Source organism: Callorhinus ursinus, unplaced genomic scaffold (assembly GCF_003265705.2).
Source record: "Callorhinus ursinus isolate GAN/ISIS: 27379988/994484 unplaced genomic scaffold, GSC_fseal_2.0 scaffold28, whole genome shotgun sequence".
Taxonomy (NCBI): Eukaryota; Metazoa; Chordata; class Mammalia; order Carnivora; family Otariidae; genus Callorhinus; species Callorhinus ursinus.
In genome coordinates this window covers 18052534-18080486 of record NW_027397090.1, presented here as the reverse complement: position 1 = coordinate 18080486, position 27953 = coordinate 18052534, and the positions used below count along the sequence as shown (strand labels likewise).

Sequence of the window (27953 nt, the reverse complement as noted above, 5' to 3'; positions counted from 1 at the left end):
AAGGGGTAGTCAGGGAAACCCAAAGGCAATAGAGGACTTAGAAACAAGACACAGAAGAATATGTAGTCTTGCACCTGTAGCTACAGAAAGCATGAAATCCTAGTATAGGAAGATAAATCCTCACACCTCAGTTCCTATTACCTGATTCAACGCTGCCAGGTTTCCAGCAACAGCAACAACAACCAAACCAAACCAAACCAAACCAAAACAAAACAAAACAAAAAAACATTTCCAGGTTTCAATAAAAAGTTACAAAGCATGCTAAAGGGGAAGCAAAACTACAGTCACCACAACAAGGATCCAGGAAACCCACAGAAAGAACCTAAAGACAGAGGGAAAAATCTTGAGAAAAGCCAGAGAGGGATGGAGACCCTATGCACAGAGAAGCGAGAAGAGTTCTTTATGGCAGACTTCCCATGATAAACTCTGCAAACCAGAACTGGCGTTGTGAAATATTTGAAGTGTTGAAGAAGACGGCACAGGCACAAGCCTAGACTCATATCTAGCTCAAGTATCCTTCAGGTGCGAAGGAGAAATCAAGACTTTCTTGGACAAACACCCACGAAGAAAATTCCCCACCAGCTTGGTGACCCCACAAAAAAAATACTGAAAGAAGTTTTTCAGGCAGAAGGAAAAGAATAGAGATCTGAAACTTAGACCTGCCTGAAGAAAGGAAGAGCATCGGAGAAGGAAAAAGTGAAGGTAAAGTAAAATATTTTACTTTTCTAATTCTTAGTTGATCTAAAAGGCAGATCGTTCGTTTGAAGCAATAGAAGTAACAGCGTACTAGTGGTTCTCACATGTCCCTAAGCGGAAGGAATGGCAGAGCTGTCACAGATGTTGGGAGGGAAGAATAAGGGTGCTGTTAGGAGGTGACTGTACTGTACGTGAGGCAGATAGTGTCATTGGAGAGTTAGACTTCAAATTTAGGTTTCAAGTGTACATTGTGAACTCCAGGGCAACAACTAAAAATTTTTAAAAAAAGTTATGCTGGGAGGATCTACTGTGGAATTACATAAAATGCTTGAGTAAAACCAGAGAAAGAAAAGGAGGGAGCAAAGAGACAAAGAACAAATGCAATGAATAAAAAAGTCACAAGTGTGTTAGATAGCAGTCCAACTAAATCAGTAATCACTTTCAGTGCAGATGTTCTAACTATACCACTTAAAGTATGGAGTTTATTTTATTTTATTTTTTTAAAGATTTTATTTATTTATTTGAGACAGAGAGAATGAGAGAGAGAGAGAGCACGCACATGAGAGGGGGGAGGGTCAGAGGGAGAAGCAGACTCCCCGCCGGGCAGGGAGCCCGATGCGGGACTCGATCCCGGGACTCCAGGATCATGACCTGAGCCGAAGGCAGTCGCCCAACCGACTGAGCCACCCAGGCGCCCCGAAGTATGGAGTTTATAGGAGTGGGTCAAAAACATGACCCACCCGTATGTTGTCTACAAGAAAAACCTATCTTAAATGTAAAGACACATGTGGATTAATAAAGGAATGGAGACGTATATTCCCCGCTAACACCAATCGGAATAAAGATGGAATAGGTACATTAATTTTAGCTAAAACAGACTTGAGGAAACAGAAGACTGTCGGGACTAAAGAGGGGTGTTGCCTAACAATAAAGGATGCGTTACCCAAGGAGACAGAACAGTCTGCGATGTGTGTGCACGTAAGAACATCAAAATACACAAGGCACACACCAATAGAACTGAAAGGAAAATAGGCAAATCCACTACTGTAATTGGAGATCTCCATCACCTTGTCAGTAATTGGTAGACTAAGTAGATAGAGAATCAATAAGGGTACAGTGACCTGAGCAGCACCTTCAATCCCATTGATCTACTTGACACTCATAAAATATTCAGTCCAACAACACAAAAATACACATTCTTCTCAAACGCACATGGAACATTCATCAAGGCAAAGCACGTTGTTGGAAAACATATGTCAACATACTTAAATGAATAAAAAATAATATAAATTATGTTCTCAGAATACAATGGAATTAACATAGAAATCAGTAACAGAAGGATAGCTGTAAAATCCCGAAATATTTTTAAATTAAACAACAGACTTCTGAATACTTTGAGGGTCAAAGAACAAGCGTGAAGAGAAATGTAAAAGTATTTTGAACAGAATAAAGGTAAAAATACAACTTAAAATTTGTGGGATTTAGCAAAGAATAGTGCTTAGAAGGAAATTTATGGAGTCAAGTGCAAATATTAGATGAAAGGAATATATAAAATTCGTAACCTATGCTTCCATCTTAGAAAACTGTAAAACAAAAGAACAAATAAGGCCTAAAGCAAGAAGAAAAGAAATAAACTGAGAGCACGAATCCCTGAAATTGAAAACAGGGAAACAATAGAGAAGAGACAAATTACCAGTATCAGAAATAAAAGAGATGTCATCACTACTAATTTCATGGACATCAAAAAGACAATGACCAAATAGTGTGGAAGAGTCTGATCTCACAAATGTGATGACATACATGCAACAGACTCATTCCTGAAAGACACAAACTACCAGGACTCACAGAAGGAAAAATAGCCCGAATGGCCCTGTCTCTTCATTTTAACTCAATAATTTAGTAACCTCCCTGCTGCCTGGAAAAAAAAAAGAAGTTCCATGCTCAAATGGTTTCATTGATGAATTATACCATACATTGAAGGAGGAAATTATAACAATTTTCAACCATTTTTCTCCTCCAGAAAATAGGAACAGAGGGATGGAGACATCAGTGTAACCTCATGTTTAGGTTAATATAGATCCAGATGGATATATAGAGAGAAATGCTTCAGATGGTGCTCAGATACACCTGAAGTGTACTTGTGTGCATACTTTCTTTCTCTGTCATCTGAGAGGGTCTAGAGGCAGTGACATCTTAGGAGCAGCAAGCACACCTTGTGCCCAGATCTTGGTCTCTAATACCGCCGTCTGTCACAAGGAATAGAGAAATGAGAGGGTGTGGGAGTGGAACAAGAAGCATACTTGAGACACCTGCAGTACCTTTACTGCCAGAAATAAGGAAGTGCCTCCCCCAAACAAAACAAAACAAAAACCACAATGCTAGAGCCATTTGAACAGGGCACAGGAACCAGCTGGAAGGGTTCCCAGTGGCGACACTGGGATCATCAGAGCAACAGAATAAAGTAGTATTGGATTAAAACCTAATGCATAAAATAAATATCCTTGAATCCATACTTACACAAATAAATGATTGAATAAATAAATAAGAGGGGGAGAATAGACAGTTCTACTCTGCAGAAGGATTCCAAATAACTTTGTAGATACTCTGCACTCTAGGAGTAGAAGCATACCTCCCCTCTCCCGATGTGTGGACGGCACAGAGTTTCTTCCTTCCAAAAGGCGGGGGGTTGGGAGAGTAGGGGGTGAGAGATCTCCTTTACAGTGGAGAAACCTGACAAACACCAGCTCTGCTAGGTGTCAAAGATTAACACTAACGGTGATAAGTCACATCGATAGCGTGCACCCCTGATCTGATGTGAGGAGCCTGGCACTTTCCCTGTGTGGTCTTTCTCCCCAAAACGCATAACTCCAGTCTAACCATGGGAGAAACATCAGACAACCCAGTTGAGGGACCTTCTACAAACCACCTGAGCAGTCTTCCTCAAAACTGTCAAGGTCATCCAAAACAAGGAAAGTCTGAGAACCTGTCACAGCCAAAAGGTGCCAAAGGAGGCATAAGAACTAAATATAGTGTGGTATCTTACGGGGGGGGGGGGGAGTCCAGGAACATAAAAAGAAGACATTAGGTAAAAAAACTAAGGAAATCCAAAGAAAGTAATAAAGTGTGGGCTTTGGTTAACAATAATGTGTCACTGTTTGTTCACTAGTTGTGAGGGATGTCCCGTAGTCCCGTAAGATACTAACAACAGGGAAACTGGGTGCGAGGAGTATGGACACTGTACTATCTTTGCAATCTTTCTATAAATCTAAATACATCCTAAAATTTAAAGTTCATTTAAAAAGTAAAAGAGAGGGCGCCTGGGTGGCTCAGATGGTTAAGCGTCTGCCTTCGGCTCAGGTCATGATCCCAGGGTCCTGGAATCGAGTCCCGCATCGGGCTCCCTGCTCCTTGGGAGCCTGCTTCTCCCTCTGCTTCTCCCTCTCTCTCTCTCCCTCTCTCTCTCTCCCTCTCTCTCTCTCCTCCTCTGTCTCTCATGAATAAATAAATAAAAAAATCTAAAAAAATAAAAAATAAAAAAAAAAGTAAAAGAGAGAGAGATGGATCGGATACCATCTCTGCCCTCCTCGGGGAGACAGGCATTCATCAAATACACTCATCTAAGCAAAGATCTATTAAAATTAAGTCAGAACTGTGGTCAGTAGTGCAAAGGAAGGGGCAGGGTACCTTGAGGGGCACTAGGTGGTCTGGGAGCATCCGAGGGTGCCATACTGAGAGAGCCCAGGGGGAGCGACTGGGGGAGAGCCGATTGACCCTGAGATCAGAGGGCGGAAGGTGGAAGACCAGTCCATTAGCAGAGAAGTGGTGTGACCAGGTTTGTTCGAAGGGTGGGCATGTTTGGAAGGGTGGAAGGTAAAATGGGTAGGATTGGTGACCCAGCGACACGGAGTCTTAAGCTCCCTGAGAGGACGTAGATTTTTGTCCTGAGCAGCTACACGGAGGGCGTAGTGGGGTGTAAGTCCTCAGACCCGAGCATGTGAAATCACAGATGGCTCGGACCCCACCCCCACGGCTTCTGATTCTGCAAGCCACATGGAGCCTTGATGTTTCCCTTTGCATTTCTTGCAAGCTCCCCGTGATGCTGGTGTTGCTGGTCTCAGGGCTGCACTTGGAGAACCTCTGTTGTGAGGTGACAAGGAAGGAGCTCGGAGTTTGGCCAGAAAGGCCTGAGCTTGCGTTAGATTGTGCTGGCCGAGGGGCCTGTTCCCACGCCCCAAGTGCCTCCGAAGTCTGTAGCTAAGGAAGGGCTGGCCTCCAGCACTGGCTCTCCCATGACTGCCCGTGTGTCCTTTGGGAGGTAACTGACCTCCTGGGCTCAATGCCAGGCCGATGAACCTGGGTACCACTACCTTTAGGGATGCGGGCAAGTCAGCTGATGCCCTGTGAGCCAGCACTTGTGAGCTTCCCTTTGCCATCCTGTCATCCGGGTCACCGTCCACTGTCACCCTCACGGTTCTTACTGGCCAGGCCAGCCCTGAAGGTGCATACCTGGCCTCTCCACAGCTGGAGTTTATCATCTGTAAGATGGTAATGAGCTTGCATGGAGCTGTCATGTCTATAGGCCTGGGATGCAGTTTGGCTTCTGTTACTTTTCCGAACACATCCTTGCGAGTCCCCTGGCCACACCAAAGTAGACCCTCCAGTGGACTCCTTCCTGCGGCTGCTGGCATATGGTGAGGGTGTCTCTCCGTGTTGCATGTCCTGTGATGTTTCAGAGTGGGGGCTGGCCTCTCCCAGCTCTCTTCCCAAGTGTGGGAGACAGCAGAGCCTGGATTGTGAACTTCAAAGTCGTGGGTGTGTGTCCTGCTGGTACCTCGAATGGCCGCCTCCCAGGACATCTGGGATGGGATCGGAGAGAGCTGGTACCTGCTCTAACTCCGCACATGGGCCCTCCTGACATGAAGACCATGTCTGCTCAGCCTTGCCAGCCCCCTGCCAGGAGTTGGTATCCTGATAAGATTACTCTAGGATTTCTCTCCTATTTGATCCAGTTTTATAGGGGAATTTGATACTCACAATGTCTTGGGGCTTTTAAAAAATATATATAAAATACCCACGAAAATTTTGGCATGCCTTACTTAGCACTTAGGTTCCTTTAGTAACACAAAATTCATTTCGTAAGAACTCTTGGGGCCGTTACCGTCACTGGGGACTCAGTGCAACAGGCTCAGCAGTGTTCATTGGCACGGCCCTTAGAGGCTAGTCTGTTCCAGCGGGATCGGTGCCCTTGGGGCTGGCTTCATCTGAATGCACCACTGAAGGAAGCCCATGGCATGGAGGATCCGCACCTCTGCTTTCCGGTTGGTTTTGTGCTGAGGCTGGAGGCGTAGGCCCACTTCCCTAATTACAGACATGCTCCAGCTGCAGGAAGGACTCCGGCTTGGAGGGGCTTGTCTTCTGCTTTGTCTCATTGCCGCTGTTCTCCCTTTGAAAGCTTCTCCCCATCTTTGTGGGCTTTTCCCCCTCCCACGCTCCCTTGCTGTCCCGGGCTCCTGATTCCAGACCTGTGCTTAAATCCAGGAAAGGAAGGTAGGTGGAATGTGTGGGAGTCGAGCACGTCCAGAACCCTGGCCTCCCGCTTTCCACCCCCCACCCCCGGGGCGTCTGCAGGAAGGGGTTTGCGCTCAGGTTTCAGCAAGTCCACGTCTGTGCTCGCGTCTTTCCCCACTGCAGCCCACGTTCTCCTGCCGAGCACAGGCGAGTGCCATTCCGGTCCTTTCCTGCAGTCGTCATGTGGTCAACCACCCTTCTTCCTGTCATATAGCCTTGGCCACCTACTCAAGCACGGGGTGTGCTTGTGTCACGGGTTCATGATATCCAAGAGCATCATCCTAAGCTTCTGAGATGTGATGCAATCATGGGTCCCCCACAGACATGCTTGCCCAGACTAGGGAATGGTGCGTGGTAGTGACTTTTACTATATATTGAGCAACGCTTTCTGTGGATGTCCTAACCCTTGTTAGCTCATCCCTACATGTTTAAATAAGGTGGTTTGGTTTCTCCAGCAGCCGCAGGGCCCCTGTGGTTTGTGTGAATGAGGCGCAGGGGTAGGTACCCCAAAAATAGTGTCTGGAAGCTGAAAACCACAGCCAGGCACCTCTGGATGGGACAGGAGGAGCCTAGTCTCTGTGGGCTTCCCTGGAGTGTTCCCTGCAGCAGGACCCAGGAACACAAAGCTGTTTTGCTGCTTGTCCTGTTTCCCTGCGTGGTTTGCCACATGAAGAGGCCGAGAGAGTGATGGGTCACGCTCGGTGTTGTCCTGTTAACGTCATTGCTTGCATTTCTCCTGCTTTTGGGACACCATGGTTGGGTGTCTGGGCACCCGCTGGCTGCAACGCCACCCCCTCCCTTTGCAGGAGAGCAGGAGAGGGACATGACCTCGTGGCACCTTGGACGGCATCCTGTGCTCACCAGGTCTCCTTCACTCGACCCAGCTCATGTATTAACAAGCACGTCCTCCCACCTAAGTCCCGCCCGGGCTGTGAACGTTTGTGCGTGCCAGGAGCCCAGTGGAGAGGCCGGGCAGACGCAGCCCCACGTCCCCAGTCCAGGCTCGGCCCGCCTGCCACCTCCTTTCCTCCCTGGCCCCTGAGGGTGGACGTGGCTAGCTCATCTCTCTGCTCAGCCCACGTGAAGTGTGAAATGCCAGCTTGTAGCAGATCTCTCAGCAGTTAGAGAGCTCCCCTTCTCCAGGGAAGCTCTTTGCAATCCAGACTCACCCTCTCTGTGCTAGGCCTGCTGGGCCTGAGCTGGAGCAGGACCCCTGCTTCCGGCGCTGAGTCTGGGCCAGGCCTGAGGGCCGCATTCGCCAAGCTCAGGGTGTAGGTGAGCAGGAGCTCCCTCCAAGAAGCTGAACCTGTATCAGCTTTGGCCAGTCCCAGCGGGAGGCAGGAGAGGTGTAGACAGCCGAGGCCCTGGGGTTCTTGCAGTCCTGGGGTACACGCTGGGCCCCGGGAGTGGACCTCCGCTCCCCTGAGCCACCTCTGCTGCTGCTTTTCTGGAGGAAAGTGACTTTCTTTTCCCAGAAAAATCACTTGCACATAGATGCTCAACAAACATAAAGAATACATGAATGATTTATATTTTAACGTTAAATTCACTTACAGTGGGCTGGTCGCTTATTTGCAACCAAATATGTTGAGAGTGAACATTTATGTTGACATCAAAGCACAATAGCTGTGAGTTGTGCTGATACGTCAAGGGAGAGGCATCGGGTAGGCTTAGAAGCAGGGTTCTCTTGTGGAGCCTGAAACTCCAGACGTTGGCTAAGAAGCATCTGTCTTTCCTTGGTGCATTGTTAGGGCCCGCAAGTTCTGGAAGCATCGCAAAAGGACTCGGGTTTGAAGGTTTGGATGATATTTTCAAGTACTGAAACTTCTCCTCTATTTCTAAATATTAGTAAAGAAAAAGTCACTTTCTCCAGCCTTAGATTTACTTTTTGTTTCTGGAAATGTGTGTCTCTGTATTCTGAGAAGCTGTGCTTTCCCCCAGATACAGAACAGGGGACGCTCGGAGGAGATGGCATTGCATGGCTCCACCTGGGGAGACCGGGTCTGCAGCGGCGTGGCCAGCCAGCGGCCTCCGGGAGGCTGGGGACAGTGCTGTGGGGCAGTGTCCCAGAGGGCGAGCCCATATCACTCAGGAAGCCGGTGGACACGGGCCTGACTCAGGCCGGGTGCCACGCGTTCTGTTTCTCTGTGGGCGGCCACAGCGTCTGTGTCCACGTGTTTTGTCCCACACGGCAAGATCCTGCTGTGGGAGGCAGCGCCCACCACCCTCTGCAGAGCGGCCCAGGGTGGTCGTCTGACCGCGTCTGCCCCTTGCACCTGCCCAGGCCAGGTCATATGTCGTAACTAATCAACCAGCCCTTGCCCAGCCCAGGAAGCTCTATTGCCCCTGCAGACTGGGCTCTTTCCTCTTTCTTATGAAAATGAATCAAACCCACAGATGGGGTTGTTCCTTTTACACAAGTCCCACACTGAATTTTCTCAGCTTCGAGCTGCAGAGGGAATTCCCAGGCAAATTTTTATCAGGGCTGCTTTGCATTGAGGTGGTTGTGTGGCTCTGAGCATTATAAGCCAATGTTTCTTTTTGTTCCCCTCCATGGCAGGGCTCCGGCTGAAGTGGTCCCCAAATTTTCCCCAGAGTGCCATTCATTTCTGCCACTGTCACCTCAGTCCATATTCCGTGGGGAGGCTCTGGGGCGCAATGATGCAAAATCAGCCACCTTAGCTGGCTAAGCGCCAATGAAGATGTTCTCTGGAGGAAGTGGGGGAAACAGCACCTGCAGGAACCATGGTTCAGTGGGTCTTCAGAAAAGCAGACATCTTCAAGCACTGGTCTGGGCCTCTGACAACCGGGACAGATAGGGCTTAAGAAAAAACAGAAGTACGAAGACATAGCCTACCTCTTCACCGGCTAAGGTTAAAAGCAGTGAAACAAACATGGATTTAGGGAACGTAGTGTTATCCCAAGGCAGCGTTGTGCATCTCTATCCGGGGAGAGTGAGCAAAATTGGGTAGTTGGTCCTCATTATGTACAGATTACACAATTATGAATTCACCTTCTCGCTGAAATTTTTTGCAAGCCCCAGTCAGTACTCACCTCGTCTGCGTGGTCATTTGTGGTCATGCTCAGAGCAGTAAGTCTCCTCACATGCCCGTTCCCAGCCGGGGTCCAGTAGGTCTACACTCTGCCTCCTTGTCCGGTCTGGGCTCACACTGCAAACGAGTGTCCTTTTTGTGGTCTATTTACTGCCATGTTTTTCGCACCTCTTTGTGCTTTTGGTTGGTGAGTGTGTTGAGAATGGCCCCAGGCTTAGCGCTGCATGCCACGTCGTGGTGCTGGGGCACAGTTCCTTCCACGGGACTCTGCTCGTCTCCGACCTTCCCTGTCCTTTGCTCACAGTGATGATGGCAGTGAATTTCACCAGGGGTTATTTGAGCATCTAATTTAGTGGTGAGGATGCTAAGGCAGTGGAAGGAACGTGTCAGATTTGCAGGCAGCCCAAGCCGTGAACACAGTGGTTTCCAGTCAGGGGGCCTGGGGATCGTTAGCCTCAGGGGACATTTGGAAACATCTGGAGATGGTCTGGGGTTGTCGCAGCAGGGGAATTGGGGGTGCTACTGGCATTAGTGAGTGGAGGCCAACTGGTCATGGACAAGACAGCCCCCGCCACAGAATGATCTAGCCCAAACGCTAGGAAACCCTGAACTAAGGTAACATCGGGTGATGAACAGGAGGAACACACAGAAGGAGTGTGAGGGGCAGTCTTGGCATGCACGTCGAGGGTAGGACATGCTTTGGCCTCTGTGGAAAGGGCAGCATTCATTAGCTAGAAGCCGAGCATCAATCCTGGGGTGCGGAGGCTACCCACGGTCGCGCCTGGGGGACACCAAGTGCAGACCCAGGAGTGGCCTGTGCCCTACTTGTTTAGGTTCCTGTGGTGGTGGAATCAAAGCTGGCCACACTTTGAAGAGGCTCCTGGGTGAAATGGAACCATGTAGGCAAAGTGCCCAGGATGGTGAACATCCTAGAAGTAATGTCAAGTGAGGGAGGACCCTGCCCCAGGAACAGGGCTGTGAGCAAGCATGGGAAGATCGTCTGGGGAAGCAGAAGCATTCTGCAAGTGGAGGTGGGGGGTGGCGGGCTGGAAGAGGAGAGGCAGGGAGTCAGGCAGCCAGGTCCATCCCCAGCGGGAGCGGGTGGTCTCAGGGAGCAGTGAGCCAGGAGGAGGCTGGACGCGTCCTCCAGGTTCTCTGACGCTGGGCTGTCATCGTATAGCCAAAGCAGCCTGCATTCACCGCAGAAACTCTAAAAAGGAGAGATGAGCATGTTTCCGTCCAACAGGCACTGGGAAGCCCCACGGCGCTGGGGGTGCATGTCAACACTCCCAGACTTTGGAGCTCCCGTTTTAGGCCGGAAGACCTGGCTTGTGGTGAAGGTGATGAGGGAAGTAAACCCTTTTAGAAGCTAAAGGTGAGTGGGGGCATGTCGTCAGCTCATGCCTGTCGGAGGAAGTGGAGGAGCGGAGACCACAGGCCAGAGAAGACCAGCCAGCCGAAGGCACAGGCGCCGGGGACAGGAAGGGTCCCAGCACACAGCGACAGGAAGGAGGGCGGGGTAGCTGCATGTGGTGAGCGCAGGTGTTAAGTGGGCAAGATGAGGAGTGGCTCAGGCCAAACCAGGTAGGGTTTGGGATGTGACGGGGACAGGGAGGTGGCTCGCCACCATCACCCTGCCTGCTGTGTAGGGAGCAGACCGTGAGGTGGGTAGGTTGTGGGGAGAACTGGGCCAGACCCAGCGACGTGCTTTCACGAGGCTGGTGTCGGGGGAGATGGTGAGAAGCCATGGCTTTGGGATGTACTTGGAGGAAAACTGATGAGGGCTCCCCGGAGAGCACCTGGTCCAGCCTCCTGCATGGAGCCCAGACACACCCGGGAGCGAGCACGCTGCCTTCTGACTCCGTGGGTTAGTGTGCTGTGACACAGAGGGGTCTGCAAACTCCAGGGTCTCGTCCCTAGCAGCTGCCTAGGGCCGGTGTCCTACCCCCAGTTAGGACAGGCTGAGGGACGAGGTGTCTGAGCAGCTGACGCCCCCTTGCAGGCACGTGAAGTTGAGTTGCCTGTCGGACATTCAGGTGGAAACATCAGGTGAGCAGCGCTCAGGTCAGGAGCTCGGTGGGCACAGGTGGGTGTGGGATCGGTGGGCATTGCCGGTAGCGGGGGCCGTGTGCAGGAAGAAGGTGAGGCTGGAGCCCCAGCCCCAGCACCGGCTTGCAGAGTAAATGAAGGAAGGAGCCATGAAGAGGGGATGGCAAAGAAGAGAGACTGACCCACTGAGGCAGGGCCGCTGGGCTCCATCCAGTGCTCCCGAAGGTCAAGCCACATACAGCAGGGGGGTGACCTTGGGTTTAGCCACTTCATGACGTTGGCAAGAGCGTGAGAGTAAAGGCCGGGCAGAGGACATCGGCGGGAGAGCAGAGGGACAGTGCGGGGTTTGGCCAGTGACAGAGCAGAGGTGGGTGAGGCCACCCACAGACCTTCCAGCCTGTCTCTCCCTCCCACTCCTGACGTGGGCTTGTTTACCTGTGCATGTGGGTACCAACTTTTGAAAACAGAACTCGATTACTCTGTACGCATTATTTTGAAATCCGCTTTTTTTAATCAGCCAATATTTGTGACCACCCGCCTCGTGCCAGGAACGGTTTCGGGCGCCCAGAAGGGGTAGTGAGCACAGGCATCTCCGTGTTGGTCCCAAAGCCGGCACGCGGGTCGGGGGGGCCAGACGGGAATTACACTCGTGGGAAGGTAGGGTGTGGGAAGGGATTGTGTGGCCTGTGGAGTTGAGCTGGGGAAGGGAGGGGATGAAGCCACAGAGTGGGAGATGCCCCAGGCATCACAAAACATTTGGCCGGAAAACAAGTCGCAGGCGGGGGCGGGGCTGAGTCGATGGGCACAGTGATGGAGGAAGGCGCACAGCGGGGAAGCCACCTCTGTGGAAGGCGCTGGGGGGGGGGGGGGGGACGTGGTGAGCCCTGGGGACGCTGGCTGGAACGAGGGGACCTGTGCTGTGCAGAGGAGGTTGGAGACCAGGAGAAGGCCAGGTGGGTGCTGGGGGGAACATGAACAGGGCATCACGGACCGTGTTCATGCCCCAAACGAAATAGCCTAAGCCTGTGCCCTAACTGTTCTTGCTGGAGCCTGGATCAGAAGCACTACCACCAGACACATGTGCCCCGTGTCCCCTGTGGCAAGTCACACCCCAGGAAAGAGCTGCTCAGCTGACATGGTGACACATGCCCACCCACACCCCCGCCCCGGAAAGCCGACAGGTGCCACCTGCCTGGGGATGAGTCTGAGCTCCATCAGGGCCATGCAGGAGCACCCCCGCTCACGCCTGGGGGGTGGGCCCTCTTCAGTCTTACGTGATGCCGTTCCACACACCAATCACACCGGAGCGCTAGCCCCGATGCACATAGTCACAAACCGACGAATTTTGGAAAGGATAGTTGTGTTGTTAGGATTTACCCAAATTAAAAAGTACTTGTTCACATTTCAAGTAGTGTTCTTGAGGACTCACAGGTTTCAGTTGAGGCTAATGGTGGGACAGGTCTGCAGGTAGGTCTGCAGGAGAGGACAGCTGTGGCCTGTGGACCGTGCGTCAAGGGACGAGGCTGCCAGGCCAGGAGGGACGGGGCATGCTGGAAGGGCCGTGGGGCTCCTGGGCAGGCGGGTGGAGGGAGAGTAGGAGGGCACAGGATGCAGGCCAGCGTGTGCAGCTGGGGATGATGCGTGAGGCCAGACAGCAGTAATGGAGAGAAAGGAGCACACCCCAAAGCCACTTGGGAAACAAGCCCGAGAGAACACAAAGACTGCGGGCTCCTGGCTGGGGTGGCTCCCAGGCCGGGGAAGGCTGACGGGCAGCACATGGGGGTCTCGGCCTCAGGTATGGCGAGGGTCACACCATCCACACCACCGAGATTGTTGGCACTGGGGCTCCACGTTTTGACAGAGCCCAGATGCACCGCGTGTGGAAGTGGGCAGCGCTGGGCTGCAGGGCAGACAAGCTGGGCATGCATACGGGTGGTGGGGGCCCCGGGAGCTCCACGGCAGGGACACGGCTGGGTGCAAGGAAGGTGTACTCAGGGTCCTAGCTGATGGCAGGCAGTGACCCAAGTTGGGACACAAGTGTTCCAGGAGGATTAGCCGAGAAGGAAAAAGACTTGGAAGAGAAATCCTGCTTTTTCCCGGAGAGGTCTTTTTGTTAATGGCATCCTCAGACTTAACGTGCCCCTATGGACAGCCTGGAGCAAAGCAAACCTGGCTGAGAGAGGAAGTATTAGAACCTTGGACAGGGAAAAACTGATGGTGGGTCGTCAAATGCGAAAGAGGAAGCTAGAAAATTGTTTATGTCATTAACTTATAAAAAAAAAACTGATGTTTTTTTGGGGGGGCTTACTCAGGAGAATGGATTTGGCAGTTCTGCCTAGAGAAAATCGTTACCTCCATCAAGCAGGTGTTCTTATGTTTTATTGCTACTTGTAGGAAATTCCGTATCCTGGAGAAGCTGTTTGGCACGACTGTGTGTGTGTTCGTGTGCATTTGAGTGTAACACAAAGGGGCGTTCACTTTTCTCCCTAGGTATACAGATGGAGGTACCTAGGTAATTTTCCATTGGTGAAAAGCCCTTTTGGTTAAAATATACACTTCTTTGGATATTTTTTGAACTGGCAGCACATACGCCCTTCTCATCTACCGCCACAAGTGAGGGAAAACACTGTCCGAGTTAAAGATGCGTCCTCTGTCTTCACGCTTCCCTCCGAAGTCTGTGTCCGCGTAGTGCGGGAAGTGTCTTCTCTGTGACAGATGTCCTCATCAGATGTGGACCCTGCGCTCTTTCTCTAATATCCGCCACGCAGATGGTGTGTGGTGGGTGCCGGGAGGTGGTCTGGGGAAGGACAGGGAAGGAACCGCCTGAGGCCAGGGGCACTGAAAGGACAGCCCTCTTCAGCCTCAGGGCAGCGGCTTGTGGTCCCCCCGCAGGTGCATGGGCCATGGTGCGCACCATCCCCGTCTTACGTGGTATGTGAACGTGGCTCGTATTTGGGCTGTCTGGTGTCGGTCTACCAGACTAGACCCACTAGAACCCCGGCGTCCAGGCACAGGAGTGTTCGGGGCCTGGCCCAGGTTTCGGAGGGTCAGTGGTTTAGCCATTGTCCTTGCCGCTCCGGGTCTGACCGATGTCCCATCTTTTTTTTTCTTGCCAGGAAGACCCCCACGTGTGCCCTCAACCTGTGACTGACGGGGACGTGCCAGCATGGCGGGGAGCATGGCCGACAGCGCCAACCACCTGCCCTTCTTCTTCGGCAACATCACCCGGGAGGAGGCGGAGGACTACCTGGTCCAGGGGGGCATGAGCGACGGGTTGTACCTGCTGCGTCAGAGCCGCAATTACCTGGGCGGCTTCGCGCTATCGGTGGCGCACGGGAGGAAGGCGCACCACTACACCATCGAGCGTGAGATGAACGGCACCTACGCCATCGCGGGTGGCAGGACGCACGGCAGCCCGGCCGAGCTCTGCCACTACCACTCCCAGGAGTCCGATGGCCTCGTCTGCCTCCTCAAGAAGCCCTTCCACCGGCCGCCCGGGGTGCAGCCCAAGACAGGCCCGTTCGAGGACCTGAAGGAGAGCCTCATCAGGGACTACGTGAAGCAGACCTGGAACCTGCAGGTGCGCCCCCGGGCCCGGGCCAGCCATGTCTCCCCGCTCAGCGGTGCAGGCCAGAAGTGCCTGGCTGCAAGGGGGCAGCTCCCCTCCATGGGGTCACCGTTGAGAGGGCGGCCCTCCTGCCAGTGATGCGGGTCACCCAGTCACCCCGCTCACACGGGGCCCCCGAGACAGCCCTCTCGGGTGTCTGGTGTTTTTATGCCCCTGAGGGCGTAACTCTGTTCAAGCTGATGGGCTCTTGATTCTATAGCTTCCTAACTTGTCTCCAGCAGAACGTTCTGGGTCAGCACCCATGTAGCTGCAGCAGCCCGTGGGTGGATGGCTGCCTGACATTCCCTCCCGAACCCCGTCGCTCACCTGCCTGGTACCTGGTGGTGGGTACTTAATGCCGCTCGGAACGTCCCTCTGCCCATCGTTCCCAGCCCCTGGGCAGGATGACCCCCCAGTACGTTGGGATGGTGCATGGGTTTAAGGAATACACGGTGACATGTTGTCATCCGGAAAGGCCCCAGGGCAGGGTGGCGGGGTGGGGGGCAGCTCAGTTCCTGCCACACTCTTAACAGCCCCTGACGTCAGGAGCCACCGGGCTGGTTGAGGGTCTCCTGCGCGGACCTCTGTGTTCAGACATCTCTCTTGGGTTTCCCGTTCTGTCACAGATGTGTGACAGAACAGGCTTTTTGAGAATTTTACACAGGGACTGCTTTTCCCTCCTCAAATGGGGTCTACAGGAGTTCACCCTTGCAGACAGATAGCAATACCCTGCTCAGCAGTTGTCGTTAGTATTATTAGATAGGCCTTAGACCATCTTTTTACCTTTTTTTAAAGTCAGATCAGATTTATGGAGTTGTAATTTATACAGGGTAAAATTAAGCTTTTTAGATGTACAGTTCTGTGATTTTTGACCAATGCAGAGCGCCACATAGGTCCCACTGCAGTCAAGATAAGTTGCCCCCCCCAGCCCCCAGAGCTCCCCCCACCTGCTTTCTGTCCCTACAGTGTTGCCTTTTCCAGAATGTCATCTATGAACGGATACACACGTCCCCTCGTTTGTACTCATTATATTTTTATTTTTACTTCTTCTTGTCCTTTTTTAAGGTCCAATAACCCAACACGGGGTCTGCATTTACAGCCGCGGAGAATACCTCTGTTTCTCCCACTAAGCTCGGTCGGGAGGGGACCTCACCCAGCTGTCAGCCCCCTCCCGATTTTGTTTTCCGTGTTGTCACAGTTCACGTCCTCTGTGCCCTGTGGCCACATCTACAAGAACGGGCAGCAGAGTGTGGGCGCTGGGAGGAGGCCTCGGTGGGCAGACGGGAAAACTGTGTCTCCTTTGTGGCACGCACCCTGGGGCTGCTGAGCTGTAGGGGGAGGGGCATCGGGTTCTGATGCAGAGCCATCAGTTTAGTGCAGGGGGCAGGAGGCCTAGTCTCTGGACCTCAGGGATTGTGCCAGATGGTTTCTAAAGCCCCGTCCGGCTTCAAAAGGCCAACCTCTAAACTCTACGTTGTTACTTATATACTCAAAGGTACTTAAATCATATATAAGGAGCTTACAGTTTTATTTATGGTGAATGAATGAATGACCACGTCAGGACTCGGGACAGATTAGAAATGATCCCTGCGTCTTTTTCTCATTTTTACTTAGTACTGCTCTGCTCCCTTCTCGTGGCAGGGTCAGGCTCTGGAGCAGGCCATCATCAGCCAGAAACCTCAGCTGGAGAAGCTGATCGCCTCCACAGCCCACGAGAAAATGCCGTGGTTCCACGGGAAAATCTCACGGGTTGAATCTGAGCAAATTGTCATGATAGGATCCAAGACAAATGGAAAATTTTTGTAAGTATGGTGTCTTTTTCCCTCACCATCTACTGCTGGGCCCATGCGGACAGTCAGAGTAACTCAGCTTCCCCATTACTGGAGCCCACGTGGCCCGGGGAAGACTCATGTGCTGTCATCTGACAACACGCACGTGGGCCCGCCATAAAGACGCTCCCAAAGCCATCCCTTGTAGTTGTGTGAGTTTTTCCCAGTCTGACCCCAAAGCAAAGACTCTTCTTGGGTACTGAGGGACATAAGATTTAAAGAAATGTCATTTTGCCACATGTTTTGCTTTTCGTGACAAAGACAAGATGCATAACGATATCTGTGGTTATCCTTCAGAAGTATGAGTTGCAGTTTCACTGCAGCTCATTCAGTCACAGCCCCCCTACCCCCAAGATCTCAGGCATTTCTTCTCTTGTGTCACTTGGAACTAAATGACAGGAGGGCAGATATCAAAGAAAACGTGCTGAGCATTTGAGCGGTTTCTTGTGAAGGATGTGATCACACGCAGGTTTGTGGATGTCAAGCCTTACAAACTCAGAAATGAGGTGTGCATCCCCGGCTCTCTTCATTGTCACCCTTAGCGACCAATGGACCTCAGTCCTGGAGATACTGGGGACGCAGGTCACCTCGGGGCGGGGTCAGAGGTCACAGATGGCAGGGGGCCGTCTTAAGCCGTTGTCAGCCATACCCCCCAGATGCTGTGGCCGAGCTAACACCTCGGCGCGGCTGGCGGGGGCAAGCTCACCTCTTGTCTCACTGCTCAGTGACCCTCCAGAACAGAGTAACCAGGTTGGCATGTGGTGGGAGCTGGGGTGGTGATTCAGTGGGTACAGTGGCAGCCTCCAGCAGAAATCCTGCGGGAGACAGTTTTCCTTCGTGTGGCACCTGTCTGCTCATTTCCTCCTGAGGTTTGGACCTTTACCATCTTCTTAGGAATAATTTGCATCACAAATGTCATGGGACCGTGCACGTAGCATCTTGGTGCGTGAAGTCAGCCCCAAGTGGTCTAATCAAAGAGTGATCGAGGCCTCTCGCCTTCTCGCTGGCTCAGACACCAGCTCCCAGGCTCGCTGGGGACCAGCTGTGGTCAGAGCTGGCTGCCTGCTCCCCACTCACACGGGGGTCCCTGGGACAGCTGAGGGCTCAGCTGCGGGTTCCTTCCGTGGCAGCGCTCTTACACCTCATCCACGCTTTCCTATAGGATGTCGTTCCTGCCTGCTTTCCAGGCCTGAAGTTGCCTTACCCGTCCATGAGGCAACGTCCATTAGAACCCACAGTTGTGGGGACTGTCAGCGCCATTCTGCACGTTAGAGACGGAGCCACACAGCCGTCTGCCTCCTGAGCTAGCATCCCAGTGGGGGGAACGGACTCCGTACGGTAGGCTGGTGTACAGAAGGAAAGGGATGGAGCACACCGTGGTGGGGTTATCAGGTTCTGTTTTCTGCCGAGACGAGGGGCCCTGCTTCAGGGAGACACTGGAGCAGAGACCTGGAGGCCGTGGGGAGCTGTTGGTGGGGAGCAGCATGTGCCCTGCGCAGGGCGGGCCTCAGAGCGCTGGTGGGCACCAGCAGTGAACCCGTGCACCTTCGGAAGGTGTTAGGGCGGACGTGGCTGAAGCTCAGGGGACCTGTCTGGCTGGGTGTAGGAAAGAGTCTGTACAGAGGTTCAGGAGTGAGCACACTCAGAGGCTACTCGGTGTGCATTCATACGTGCTTGAACCAAAGTGCGATGTTCATTTTTCTGTAGATTTCTGGGCCTCCGCCTTCTCACGCCTGAGCGCAGGAACTGTGTGTGACGCTTGTTGGAAGACAGAGTGGCGTGGGAGCTAGTGCGTGGCCCTGCTCCGTGGCCCTGCTCTGTGGCCCTGCTCTGTGGCCCTGCTGCGTGGCTGTGTGCTGTGCTCCAGTTCTTCTAGGATATGGTCTGGCTGCAGTCCGCAGCCTGCTGCGTGCGCCCCACCCCCTGGTCCCCTCCCCACCGCCTTGCTCAGGGGCACTTGTTCCTGGCACGACCCCATCTGAGACCTGCCAAGGCCAGCCTTCCCTCCCTGGGGCCCCCGGAACACCTGGCAGAATGACAAGAACCAAGGAGGCTCTCAGATCCTGAAACAGAACCTCATTTTTGTGGCTCTGAATGCTGGGCATCACGAACTGGATTTAAGATAATTTAATGCATGTCAGCATGCTGGGCGTCATGTCTAGCGCTTTGTAGATGGTTAATAAATACAGATCTTCCTCAACGTGTGATGGGTGACATCCTGATCAACCCTTATTAGGTGGAAAATATCATAAGTCAAAAATGTGTTTAATGCCTCCATGCTACTGAACAAGCACCACGGCCGAGCCTAGCCCACCCACCGTGAATGCGCTCAGAACACTTCACGTGAGCATACGGTTGGGCTAAATCATCGACATGAAGCTTATCTGATAGGTGTTGACTGTCTCATGTGATACATGAAATGCCGTGCAGAAAATGATGGAACGGTCGGTCGTCCACCCTCCCGATGGCGTGGCTGTCTGGGGGCTGGGGCTGCCCCACCCAGCATCGCAGAGAGGACCGCACCTATGCACATCGCCCGCCCCAGGGGAGATCCACATTCAAAATCTGAAGTATGGTTTCTACCTATTTCGTATCACTTTCTCTCCACCGCCGTAAAGTTGAAAAATCACAAGACGAACCAAATCCTGAATTGGGGACTCTACAAGCTGGTTTGGGGCCTTGAACAAACAGGCAGCCAAGGCCCAGGGACGCCATTGGGCAGCACAGAAGGCTTGCCATTTCCATGTAGAGAACAACATAGAGGGTCAAATGGGGAAGTGCAAGAGTTCATTCTGGAACCTCTGATTTGCATTTATGGTTCAGTGTGGCAAGACCCCTCTCTTGGGAAAACACATGCCCTACCACCCATGGAAGACATGGATGGAAAGTCAGCATGTTTCGAAACATGTGAGGCCTGCATGAGGTTGTGAATCTTCACCAGTATGGCCCAAGATTCAGGAGATAAATCCCAGAAACCCCCATCCACCAGTCTGGGGCATGTCAGGCAGCTGCCGGCCAACTCTGGTCCAGTTTTCTCTCCTCATGAATCGGTGTAAAGTCCATGTGCGGGGGCAGAACACTTGGACCAGAAGGGACCTTACTGCTTGTGGGTGTAAATCGTGGATTTTCTGAAGGGGGAAGTAGGCACAGGGAGCTTGCCCACGGTTGTCAGGCAAGTAGGAGATGAGAGCCTGGATCCAGGGTCCTGAGGGGTCTGGGCTGAGGCAAGTGCAGGAACCCACTACCAGCAGCTCCCTGCTCACCCCCACTCCCCACGCAAGGCGTGACGCCAGGGCGTGTCCACGGGAAATGTCGGCTCTCCCCTGTCTGTCTCCTGTCCACACAGCCTGCTGGGACCACACAGTGGTGACTTTGAAAAGGCAGGCATGTGGGTCTTTGCACTATGCTCAAAGAATAAAGGGTATGAGTGTAAAGGTCTTTACTGCAGAGATGGACGGTGTGGGTCTACAGACCCTCTTGTGGGGCATCATCTGCGGTATTTCTAGGGATGATTATTCATCACCTACTGTTGTAACAGGCTGGATGTTTATGTCCTTCCCAAATTCATATGGTAAACCCTAGCCAGTGTAGCAGTGTTTGGAGGTGGGCATCTGAAGGTGGGTGGGGTTAGAGGAGGTGGTGAGGGTGGGCCATGATAGGTTTGGGTTAGTGCCCTCTGGGGGAGAGGAGGCTGGAGGTGTCCGTGTGTGCATGAACCAGGGCCTGGCCCTGTGAGCACGCAGCCAGATGGTGGCTCCGACTTGCCAGCCAGGAAGCAGGCTCTCACCAGACATGGAATTGACCACACCTTGATCTCAGACTTCTGGTCTCCAGAGCCTTGAGAAAGAGATGTCAGCACTTAAGCTGGTATTCTAAGACACCTGTACGCCTCTGGGGTCTGGCCGGCCACACGTGAGGACAGGGACCCTCCCGGTACCCGCCCCCCCCCCAGCCACGATCCTGCAGGTAGGAGTCAGAGTTCTGCCTCCCTGGTGACCCCAGGGACCAGGCTCTGCTGGCAGGGGGAGCCCCTTGGCTTTCTGAAGCCTCCCATGATAAATGGTTTGTTGCTTTGAGAATTTAGTCACAGCTCAGGTGTAACTGAAAAATGAATTTGTTAGAAAAGATAAACAACTTATTTTCCAAAAACTACATATCCCCTCCCCCAAAGGAAGGACCCAGGATTGGTGGGGTCCAAAGCATACACAGTTTGGAGATCCTCTTTTAAAAAAATACAAAGTTAGGTACAAAACATATTTCTTAGTATAAGAAAAGAATTGCAATATATCACAGTTTTTTTAAGCTGGGAAATAGGGCAAACATACAAAATTTAGAAAACAGTAATGTAATCTTTGACCTAACTGCCTGACACTTCTCAAGAGTATCTTTTATTTTCTATGTTTTTCGATGATAATGTTTGCCTCTTCCATGGACAATAATGTAGTGATATTATTTCCTACATATGGAGAAAAGAAAACACAGTCCTTACTCTGGGTTCACCACTCATAATGCACGCACATTGTCAAGATGTGAAATCTCTGTAATGTCTCCTTCCTGAACTTAGAGGCATGCTGTTTAAAGTGAGAAGCTAGGAAGGTTGTCATTCACTCAACAAAATAATCATGCATTTTACCAGAGATGTGCCAGGCATAACTATGAGAGGGGCCAGGGAGACTGTGACAAAAGGGACGGACTCTGGCCCCCAGCTCACCATGCTTGCAGGCTGGGGGCGGGTGTCCGGGTCAGAGGTATGTACTGCTAAGTGTGTGGCCCTCCATCCATTGTGGTCATCCCGCGTAAGCTCATGACACTGTTGACACCCAGGGTGCTCTTGATTTTATTTCTGTGCACTCGTCTCTTGTCTCTCAGTCCCACTTGTTCTGAATGCTATTAGTGCAGGAATGGTGGCTACCATCTTCATGGGTGGAAACCCAGTGCTCACAGCAGGGCCTCAGCAGGGGCCATCGTTCTGGGGTAAGGGACATTTAAATGTGCCCTGAGCAGTGAGGAGAAGAGAGTTAGTGCAGAATGAAAAAACGGCAAAGGGGTGGGGGGCAGCAGGAAGTGTTGGTGCAGTCTTGGGGGCCAACACGGTGACCTGAGCATGGTCTGGCCAGGAGCGGAGGCTGAAGCGACAAGCAGGCAGACGGGACAGGAAGCCCTTCCTCATCTGAAGGGCGGCCTCTGAGCAGGTGCCAAGTAGGAGTGCAGCTTGTCCTCCAGACACCCTTTCCAGCCCACCTGGAACAGCAGATCCCCCTGTGTGGCATGCTCTTAAGTGCCTTGCATCTAAAATTCAGGTGCCCCCTGACATTCCTCCCCTGTCCCTTCCAGGGAGAAACAAACACTTTCATCTGAATCATCCCACTTTATTAGCCATTTCCAGGTAGAGTGTGATGCTTTTGTTGTTTCTGCTTTTCCTTCCCGCCCCTCCCATGCCCTTCTCCATCATCCCTCCCTTACACACCCACGCACACACGCCCCTCCCGTTCCTGGCTCCGTGGGGCCCCCTGCAGGTAAAGGAGGGGCAGCATGCGTGGAGGGCCCCGTGAAGGCGTACAGCATTCTGTGCACAAATGGGGACGAGGAGGTTCAGTGAAGGTGGCTGTCAGTCCACGCAGAATTAGGGGTGTGCACACATCAGAGCGCCATGGCCTTCATGTAGTATGGACCCGGTGTGGGGATAACAGACGGCCCACCTGTCGCCCTTGAATATTAGACAGTTTATTCCTTCAGAGGCTCCTATTAAATACATAGTAGACCTTAATACATCCCCTATATAGTTCCTTGTTTTCTATGTTTTTTTCTCTGCGTGCTGGATTAAAAAGAGCCCCGCCCAGGCGCCGCCTGAAGCCTGCAGACACTTCATAGCGGCCTGCCCTGAATGTCGCCTGGACTCTGGTCTTTGCCACCTAGAGCCTGGGCCTGTCGGTTTCCCTCGTCTGCGCTCGCTTCCTGCTCGCTGCTGGGGGAGCTGCTGCAAGGCAGCAGGACTGCCGTCCAGGGAGCACGCTCCCCTGGGTAGCCCCATCCCAGGCGCTGGCGCAAGCTGCCCGGCCAGAGCTCCCAGACAGAGGGACTCCCCTCCAGGACCCGTGCCCCAGGCAGTGGGGGGGGGGCCCGAAGGAGGGGTGCGCCTTCACAGACATCACTTGTCCAGAAGCAAGACACGCTCTCTTTCTGACATGCACCAGATCTCTTTTCATCTTGTCTTTGCTGCGAAATCGAACACGCGCGAAGCCGTGCATCACTCTGTACGTGCACATTCACCACTGCTCACAAGGCAAACAGCCACAACGTGGAGATGGCAGGTGTCCCCCTCACAGGATGCCCGCCCCACTCACACCTCCAGGACACCACTTCCTGGATGCTCATGTCCAACGGACCCTCTGGGTTTTTTTTCTTCTTCTTCTTCTTTTTTGGTTTTATCACTTAGGACCTAGGTGTACATCTCTAAACAAACCATTTGCTTTCGCCTGCTTGGGACCTTGTGCATACAGAATCGTGGCCTGTGTCTTATGCCCATGACAGGGGTCTGTGTTTGCTGTTTGTTCTCCTTAGTGTCCTGTGACATTCTGTCACACGAATGCCCCAGCATTTATGTGCTCGTTCTGCACATGGTGAGCATGGTAGGTTGTGTACAGGTTTTTGGCTATCACAGATAAGGCTGCTGGTAAACACACCAGCATACTTTCTGGGTGTGGAGGGCATAAATGTTGTGGATCTTACAAAAGATACAGAGAAAGATGTAGCTATAGAGTGGATTTCTGAGGATTGAACAGGTGTGGTCTCCGTAGAGAATTCCAGCCTGTCTCCCGAAATGGTCAGACTCACACTCCCAGCCGCAGAACAGAGGGACCCGTCGCCCCGCTCTCCGGCAGCACTTAGGATTAGCAACCTTTGTAGTTTTTGCCGATGTGAAGGGTGTGGGAGGGTATTTCCACTGTGGTCTTACTTGACCTTTTTTCAGATTTCTGAGGAGCGGATTGCACGAGCTCGCTGGGCAATCTGCAGTCCTCAGTCTCAGTTTTAACAAGAAAAGGCCGATGAAGGCTAAGGCGAGGTGGAGTGGTGGGATTTGGGCATGAATTCAGGAAGCCAGAGTTTGGATCCCTTTTCTCATTTCCAGGACCCTGAAGTCAAAGAGGGGGAAACACTGTAAATCAAGGAGAATGATATTTTGGAACGGCCCATGGGTATTCTCCTGAGGTCACCCGTTGTAAGCATAGGTGTACATTCTTAATGCTCGGTATTCGTTTTAGGCAGTTCTCTGTACCTCCAAACTATCCTTTGTGGGGGGCACTAATGCTTATGAAATACATAAAATATGAATAGTCCCACATTCCACATTATAAGATAACTTCGTATCAAATAGACTGAGCTCCCCTCCCCTGTGAAAATAGGTTTTACTTTTTCTGCGTGGCTCTTTTTTGTTTTGACAGCAAGCAGCAGGTCTTAACGGGCTGTGGGACTGTGAAGACGCAGGTTCACACCTGGGGAGCTGGCGGCTTGGTCGGGTTGGGAGGAAGGAGCTGTTTTCAAGGTGCAGAAGGTTTCAGAAGCGGCCGTGCCAAGGACACGGGGGGTCTGGGTGTGTCTGGAGCAGTGGGCTGTGGAGGGAACCCGTCCATAGTGCACGGCCAAACACAACCGCACGAGAATTTTATTCTTATTATTTTTTTAAGATTTTACTTATTTATTTGTCAGAGAGAGAATGAGAAAAATCACAAATGGGAAGCGGCAGGCAGAGGGAGAAGCAGGCTTCCCGCAGAGCAGGGAGCCCGATGCCGGGCTCGATCCCAGGACCCTGGGACCATGACCCAAGCCGAAGGCAGACGCCTAACGACTGAGCCACCCAGGCGTCCTGGGGAATTTATTCTTAAAACAGAGTTCCAGCTACACAACCCAGCCCGGCCCTCAGTCTCCGGCGGCCTCTGGAGATGATCCACAGGTGAGGACAGTGCCAACACAGTTGTTTCCAGAGCCCATCTTGGCGGTGAGACCTCTTGCCACGCAGAGGCAGCTTCAGAAATCTTCCCAAAATATGGAAAGTCCATGCAGCTTGGCATTTTTGAACCCTTCCCAAAATGCAGTGCATTGGGGCAGAGGCTAAACATTTTGGAGTCTCAGTTTCTTTGGGGCCAGAAAGGCTTTCTAGAAGCGTCCCGACTCACCCTCTCCCAGAGCCCCTGATTCCCAGGGCTTGAGTTGCTGCAGGGCTGAGGTGGGGGGCGGGGAGACTAAGAAGCTGCACTGGGAGAGGGACTTATGGCCAAGTCTTGCTTTGCAGTCCCTGCCGCCACCTGGATCTGCCCTCCCAAGCCCCGCGGGCCTTCTCCTGGGCCCTCTCCTCCCCTTGGGGCAGCGGGTGAGTGCTCGGCTCCCTGTTGGACTCACAGGTCTTACTCACAGGGAAGGGGGTGGCACCAAGGAGAGCCCGCCAGGGCAGGGGAGCAGAGCCTGGGGTCGGCACAGCCCAGCGCCGCCCTGACCTTGTTTGCTGGTCCCCGCAGTGCCTGACACGTTCCGGTCCCTGTGACGCCATGTGACACTATCCTATGGGACAGCATTCTAAATCCCAGCCCCGCCCTGCCTTCCTGCACCGGGAGATGTGAGGGGAGGCAGAAGGGCCCTGGGGAGTCGGGGCCCGCACCCCCTCCATCTGTGGTCTGGAATTTCCCCAGTAAAATGCTTACCAAACACCCCCACACCGCACCCCGGCAGCCGGCGGAGCGGCAGGTCTGGGCCTGTGACCTCGGGGAAGAGAGGTGAGTGCAGAGACTCTCCGTGTTCCGTGGGTGCCCTGTGCTGGTGGCTTGACCGTGCGGCCGCTCCAGGTGAACTGAGACTCCCCCGCAGGGCCCAGGCTCCCCTGCTGTCCACCCAGGGGTCCAGCTGGGCCGTGGCCGTGACCCACCCACCACCACGACATTTCCTCATCACGAGCTGCCGGGGTCACCGACCTGCCGGCCGGGCCTGTCTGGACACGGGGCCAAAAGCCCTTGACCCCAGGCCGGGAAGGGCCGCTGCTGCCGGCGGGGCTGGTGTGGCTGTGACGCACTGTCTCCTGTCTTGTAGGATCAGGGACAGGAACGACAACGGGTCTTACGCCCTGTGCTTGCTGCATGAGGGGAAGGTGCTGCACTACCGCATCGATAAGGACAAAACCGGGAAGCTCTCCATCCCCGACGGGAAGAAGTTCGACACGCTCTGGCAGGTAGGGGCCGTCCTCACGAAGGAGAAAGCCACCTGGGTCCCTGCCCGATACCCACCCAGGCAGGGCTCCTTTCAACCCGCAGGTGCCTTGAAGCCCCGGGCGGGGGTTGGGAGGGGGGTCGGCAGGTGGATGAGGCTCCAGGAGTCCCAGGACCGCTCAGCGCTCTGCACCACGGAGGTGCCCACGGAGAACTGTGCTCGCAGATGCCCAGGAGGCCCTGCTGTTTCTTTCTGTGTTCCAGACTGAATATCAAGGGTCAGGTGCCTTGCTTGCTGCAGAAGGAATCTCTGTGAAATTAAGGCAACTTAGAAAGTAGGTCAGCACTGCCTGCGCATGCTCAGGACGTTTTCAGCTCTGCTCTGAAAAGGGTTTATTCTTGACCCCACTGTTAGGAAACCCCCAGATAGCTCCTAATTTGGGAGGCACGTAGGGAGTGAGGAGCGGGGAACGGATGCCGTCACGCCCTCCTGAGGGCCGAGGTGGGCACACGCTGCTCATCTGCACTTACGGCATGGCTACGTGTGACCGTGCTGTGCTGTGCGCCATCCCAGCCAAGCACCCTATAAACAGCCGGGCCCAGCAGCGCAGTTTCCCTGTTTCCCTGAGAGTCGGGCATTGCTGCCCTTGGTGGAATTCCTGACTTTGGAGAAGGAGCCAGCAAACCCCGAACCCAGCCTGGCCCCCAGCCTTTTTTTGTGTAGTTCTTGGAGAAGTGTTTTTTTCACTTCGAAGGATTCTTTAAAAAAAAAAAAAAAAAAGTAAAAGGTTGGTGCGACAGGGTACGCAAGCCTAAAATATCACTGTCTGGCCCCTTCCAGAAAAAGTTTGCTGACCCCTGCCCGAGAGGGGTATCCTCACAGATTTGCCCACCTGCGGGCACCCTCGTCCAGCACGTTGTTGGAAACCACAAGATATTTGAGTGACACTGGAGCGCTGGACGGGAAGCCTTGCTGCCTTAGGGACCCCGAGACCGGCAGCCTGAGATCACGTGGTTGCATTTATCAGAGCAAGCTGAGCCCCCGTGTCAAGCATCTTAGGGCCGATCACACTGCAACGTCTGCTTAGAGGGTAGATCTCACCACAATAAAAGACAATGCTTCCTGGAAGGATAAAATATATTCATTCAGGGGCGCCTGGCTGGCTCAGTAGGTAGAGCAGGCAGCTCTTCATCTCAGCGTCGTGAGTTCAAGCCCACCTTGGAGTCTATCTTTTTTTCATTCAACAAAGATTCACCCAAGCAGGGAAGTTTTGAGAGGAGAGAAGATTCAGGAGCAGGGTCCTTAACTGGAAAAGTTACCAACAAACAGATAAGGAAGAGATACCAGATGTGAACATTATGAAGATTCTAGGTTGTCCAAAGAAAATGTGAAATACCAAGACTTTTTTCTTATTGTGTAATTTGGATGAGATATAAATAAATCTACATGCCATCACTTAAGTTTGGATGGACCAGTTGGACATCATGAGTCACAACTTCCTGGGAGCCATTAGCCAAGGATGACCACATTCTCTCAACAGAAGGCCCCCTTTCCCCATGTCCCAGCTCTGCTGTCTTCTCCCTGGGAGTCTTGGGCTGAATGACTTGGTCCCTCCGAGAAGCCGTTGCCAACAACCCCGTACAGCAGTAATTAACAATTAACAGTATATTGCGATTCCTTTACCTGCCTCTCCATCAAGAAAGGAAGCACCTCAGGGGTAGGAAATGTGTCTCATTCACCTTTGTTTGCCTTTGGTCCTGCCTTGGGGCCCAGGGGGTTTGTTGAATGAGTCTATGAAGGAATAAGTGTTGACATGCTGAATTTGTTTTTATAACATTACATAGATGGAGGAGAAATAAATAAGTGGAACTTGCTACCAAAAAAGGAAGGGAGGGAGGGACAGAGGGAAGGATGGAGGGGTGGGTGGATGGAGGGATGGATGGATGGAGGGGTGGG

General features: G+C 52.8%; 1 protein-coding gene and 1 long non-coding RNA gene across 4 annotated transcripts in view; both read left to right on the top strand.

Moving 5' to 3' along the window:
* The window catches only part of SYK (spleen associated tyrosine kinase), a 79110-nt gene that overhangs the window by 18742 nt on the left and 32415 nt on the right, over positions 1-27953 (top strand). For all 3 annotated transcript variants that reach the window (XM_025891316.2, XM_025891319.2, XM_025891315.2), the window contains exons 2-4: positions 14483-14946; positions 16615-16775; positions 25881-26019. In XM_025891316.2, coding sequence (XP_025747101.1) covers positions 14533-14946; positions 16615-16775; positions 25881-26019 — 714 coding nt within the window. In that variant the 5' untranslated portion in view covers positions 14483-14532. The remainder of the gene's footprint in view (positions 1-14482; positions 14947-16614; positions 16776-25880; positions 26020-27953) is intronic.
* Positions 16791-20240, top strand: LOC141370204 (uncharacterized). The gene is made up of 2 exons (XR_012374064.1): positions 16791-18140; positions 18510-20240. It is a non-coding gene; the product is annotated as an uncharacterized lncRNA (long non-coding RNA).